Here is a 4091-nt window from a genome sequence, read left to right as displayed (position 1 = left end):
TCTGCTTGAGGTCACAGAGAGGGGAGCACGGTCAAAAATAATACCAGAACGCTGGAGTTCCTGGTTCAGAGCCTGTGCACTGGACCATGAACCTACTTTAGGTTAGTCTTGAACTTTGAATAAATAATTACTTAAATTAATAGACTTCAGAAGATAAATTGTCGACACCCTGAAGTTTCTACCTGGCACTGCTTATGTTGATGTGATGCTTTTTGTCGAAATCCTTTAGTATGTCTTTAATAAATTTAAAAAGTAAACTAAATAAAGTGTTAAGTTCAGCCTTTTAGTGCAATTGAAAATAAAGCTTTAAGTGTATTTAGCAAGTGATTGTAATTTCTTCTATTTAAATCACAATGATCATGAACTTAGAGCATTTACTGTGGCTCTCAGGCATAAATCCTGAATAATGCAACTGCTCTTTACGTTCTTCTTTTACAGTATTATGCTTACTGCTGCATACTGGGGTTCATTGCTTGCTCGGTGTTTCTTCAAATGAGCTTCGAACTCAAAGTTCTCCTCCTGTCCATTGCTGTGACCGTATACCTCATCGTTTTTAATACTCTGCAGCACAGAAACTTGAGCTTCAGTGGTAACAGTACCAGGTGCAGTGTCAAGGTTCTTATAATTGACAGTAATGTTTCATTGAAGGAGGTGTTAAGATTTTTGTACACTTCCTGGAATATTGAAATATCAAAGTCGTGTAAGTCAGACATTACAAACCTTTCTGTAAAGGTAATGATACAGAAATCATCTGAGACCGTATCACCTGCCCTTTTTCCTTTCTTCTGCCCTTTTTCCAACTGTGTGTTTTCTGAAAAATTCTGTAATATGGCTTCTCAGGTCTCTGGGAGCTTAGCTGGCATTGAATTCCAGGGGCTAGAATATTAATCTCATGGTAAGGTTGATCTGTTAAACTATGAAGAAAAGCCTCACTAAAACTCTGTTTCTCAAGCTGGGCTTGTGAGGCTTTGCTAGCCAGTAGGATAGTGACCCCTTCATTCCATGCCTTAGTAACTGCACAGATCTTGAAAAGTAACAGCAATTTACTGGAGCTAACTGAAGAAACTGAAAAACCTGGAAGGTTTTACTGTTCGTTTGTGGGTCTCTCTCAGATTCTCAGCGTAGACTCATAGCTGAAGATCAAGATAAATGTATTCTGCACAGGCTGTGAGCTGTCAGCACAGCTTAAAAAAGCCAAAATGAGCTCTTAATTGAGCCTCTTAATCTCAGGCTATTCGTATAACGAGGATTTACTTTGATGCGTTTGTGAAAGTTAATAGATGGGGTGAGACAGACCGATCTCTGAAATAGGAGAGGTGTCTCAGGTTTGAGCAGACCTATACACAGGTGTGGTTTAATGGATGGCTTTGGTTTAGCAAGTCAGGTGTTCATTTGTTATCTTCCCTTCCACGAATAAGTTTCTTTTCCCACTTCAGGGTGTTGTTGGCTGTGTTCTTGTTGGGGCAGTGTGGGTTGGAAAGCTGCAGCTCAGTGCAGTGGAAGTCCCCCCACAAGATACAGCCACATGCACTTCAGCATCTCCCTACAACACCTTCTTAAGAAGGTTTCAGCCCCCGTTTTGTCATTGTGTGAAAGGCAGTTCAGGTGCTGAACAAGCTGAACAAGCCCTTCCTTGTCACTGGGGCAGAGCAGAGCAGCCAGCCACTGGCTCAAGTGGACGGTGGCGCTGGTCGGCTGTGTCTGAACAGACACCCTCTTCTGCCCCTCTCCTTCCACCCCACTCCTAATCGTGTGCGTTTTCTTAATGCATACACGTGACTCGGTATCACCTTCTTGTTTTCAGGCTTTTCATCAAAGAGCCAAGGATAGCGACTAACTTATATCTGGTTCTGTTTTACATAACCCTAATTTTACTTGCCAAACAGGTACGTATTTACAAAGCTAAAGGTTAGTTCTTTCTCCTGCAGCAAGCTGATTCAAATAAAATGCAAAACTATTGTTCACTGAAATTGTGCCCTAAATTAGTATATATATTTTTTTTAATATTCTTGTACTTAGATAATGTACTTGGACTTAGTTATAGATAATGCAAAAAAATTTACTGTGAAAGGCTAGAAACATTTTTCTATTTTTCAGTTGTTTTTGCATTACAGAAGTCAGAACTTTCAAGTTCTTTCAATTTGGATCTATGTGTATTTATATGTCAATATTCTTTCTAAATCGAGGCAGTAATGCAAGATAAAAATAATCACTGTATTATTAAAATGTCACTTTGGTAAATACACCTGCTTGATGGTGCTTTTGATCAGGTTTTTCTGACGATCTTTCTCAAAGCACACTTTTCGTAACTGTATAGGCTCAAAGGGCCTTGAGGAAACGTTACTGCTGCTACTCTTTGAATAAGTGGACTCATACTTTTCAGTGAGATATTATATAGATTTGTTTTATCATGTTATCATATTGCAGATTGACTATTACTGTCGACTGGATTGTCTGTGGAAGAATAAGTTTAAAAAAGAACATGAACAGTTTGAAACGATGGAGAACGTCAACAGGCTTTTGCTGGAAAACGTACTTCCAGCACACGTCGCTGCCTATTTCATTGGTGAAAAACGAAATGAGGTATGTTCAACCTCTGCTGCATGGAGGACAGTAAGTTGGACCTCTGTGACGTAGAGCGTCATGCTAACGAGCACGCAGAGGACTATGTGGTTCAGCACTCTGTGTCTCTTGTGGGTATCCCCAGGCCTTTGTAACCCAAGACTGCTCTCTGATGCCTCCAAGAGATGCATGCTTTTAGTGTCAGTCTCTGAAATCTCTTTTCAGGATTGATAGTTTGGCTTCAGGACACAGTTTGAGTTGGCAGATATTTGAAAAGGATTCACTGCTTTCCAAAGGCCGTATTTTATTGGAGTAGACAGGCTTCTTTTTAAAGAAGTGAGCTGAGGAACAGATAGTATCTTCTTGGTAACAACCCCAGTGAGAAATTCATCAATAGTGATTTTTTTTTTTTTTTTTTAAGACATCCATCTTATTCTGTCAGCATGTCGTCAGAATAAATACTGCTGATTCCAGAGCCGAGAGAAGAGTCAGGAGACTAGCACTGTCCAGGAGATGAGAATCTTTAAGATACATTGATACCTCAGCTTTTCTTTGGGCAAATCAACCTTGTTAATGTTTCTGATTAGAGATGCCCACTGTAAAGTACTGTCGTTGACGTCCTAGGAAAACTGTAATTTGATTGCTGGTTACAAACGACCATCGCGGTCCGGAATACCTGTGGTGGAAGGTGACCGCTGGCCGCCTGAATATACTGTTTTCCTGCAGGACTGGTACCATCAATCCTACGACTGCGTCTGTGTCATGTTTGCATCTATACCAGATTTTAAAGTGTTTTATACGGAATGTGATGTCAATAAAGAAGGCCTGGAATGCTTGCGGCTGCTAAATGAAATCATTGCTGATTTTGATGAGGTAATTAAGCTTCTGGCAAAAATGGGCTGGATTGCATATGTACTGCAAAATATGATGTTCAGCTAGGTCTGTGAGCATTAGAGGGGGGGAAAGGGCTGTTACGCTGAACTAATATTCTGCCTCACAATCTTGAAAGATAATCCCCAGCTGATGGGGTTTTGAAATGCATTACTAGTATGGTTTCAAAGTCCTGAACTTCAGGGCTTTATTTCAGTACGTAGGCATTTTATTTCTCCTATGAGCAGGTAGAGCAAAACTGTGGAACTAACCCTCAGTACTTCCTTATCTAACCTTCATGTGATTGGTATTTTCCTCAAGATGCTTAATGCTTATTGTAGACACTGAAATATGGTATTAAAGACTCAGGTCTATTTTCCTTGCCTTCAAACAGCTCTTGTTAAAACCTAAATTTAGTGGTGTGGAAAAAATAAAAACCATTGGAAGCACTTACATGGCAGCAGCGGGTCTCAGTGTTACGCCAGGCCAAGAGAACAACCAGGTACGTTGTCCCTGAAGTGCGCCTTTGGTATTGCGTGTGTACGTAGGTGTGTTTCAAAGTAACAGAATGTAGCGTGATAGAAAAGAGAAAGTGAATCACCAAGAGTGACCTTCAGAAATGTGGAACAAGACGATAAATGTGTATTGTCTCCTGCTGA

At 40.3% G+C, this 4091-nt stretch overlaps 1 protein-coding gene across 1 annotated transcript in view; it reads left to right on the top strand.

The window, feature by feature from the left end:
- Positions 1-438: 438 nt before the first annotated feature.
- ADCY7 (adenylate cyclase 7) overlaps positions 439-4091 on the top strand; it is a gene marked incomplete at its 5' end in the record, with an annotated part of 5344 nt that continues 1691 nt past the window's right edge. Inside the window, 5 exons of the mRNA XM_010134471.1 lie at positions 439-602; positions 1805-1886; positions 2428-2583; positions 3289-3435; positions 3827-3934. Of these exons, the coding sequence (XP_010132773.1) occupies positions 439-602; positions 1805-1886; positions 2428-2583; positions 3289-3435; positions 3827-3934 (657 nt within the window). The remainder of the gene's footprint in view (positions 603-1804; positions 1887-2427; positions 2584-3288; positions 3436-3826; positions 3935-4091) is intronic.

Source organism: Buceros rhinoceros, unplaced genomic scaffold (genome assembly GCF_000710305.1).
Source record: "Buceros rhinoceros silvestris isolate BGI_N320 unplaced genomic scaffold, ASM71030v1 scaffold29780, whole genome shotgun sequence".
Classification (NCBI taxonomy): Eukaryota; Metazoa; Chordata; class Aves; order Bucerotiformes; family Bucerotidae; genus Buceros; species Buceros rhinoceros.
Note: the sequence above shows the minus strand (reverse complement) of the source record. Positions and strands in the feature narration are given on the sequence as shown.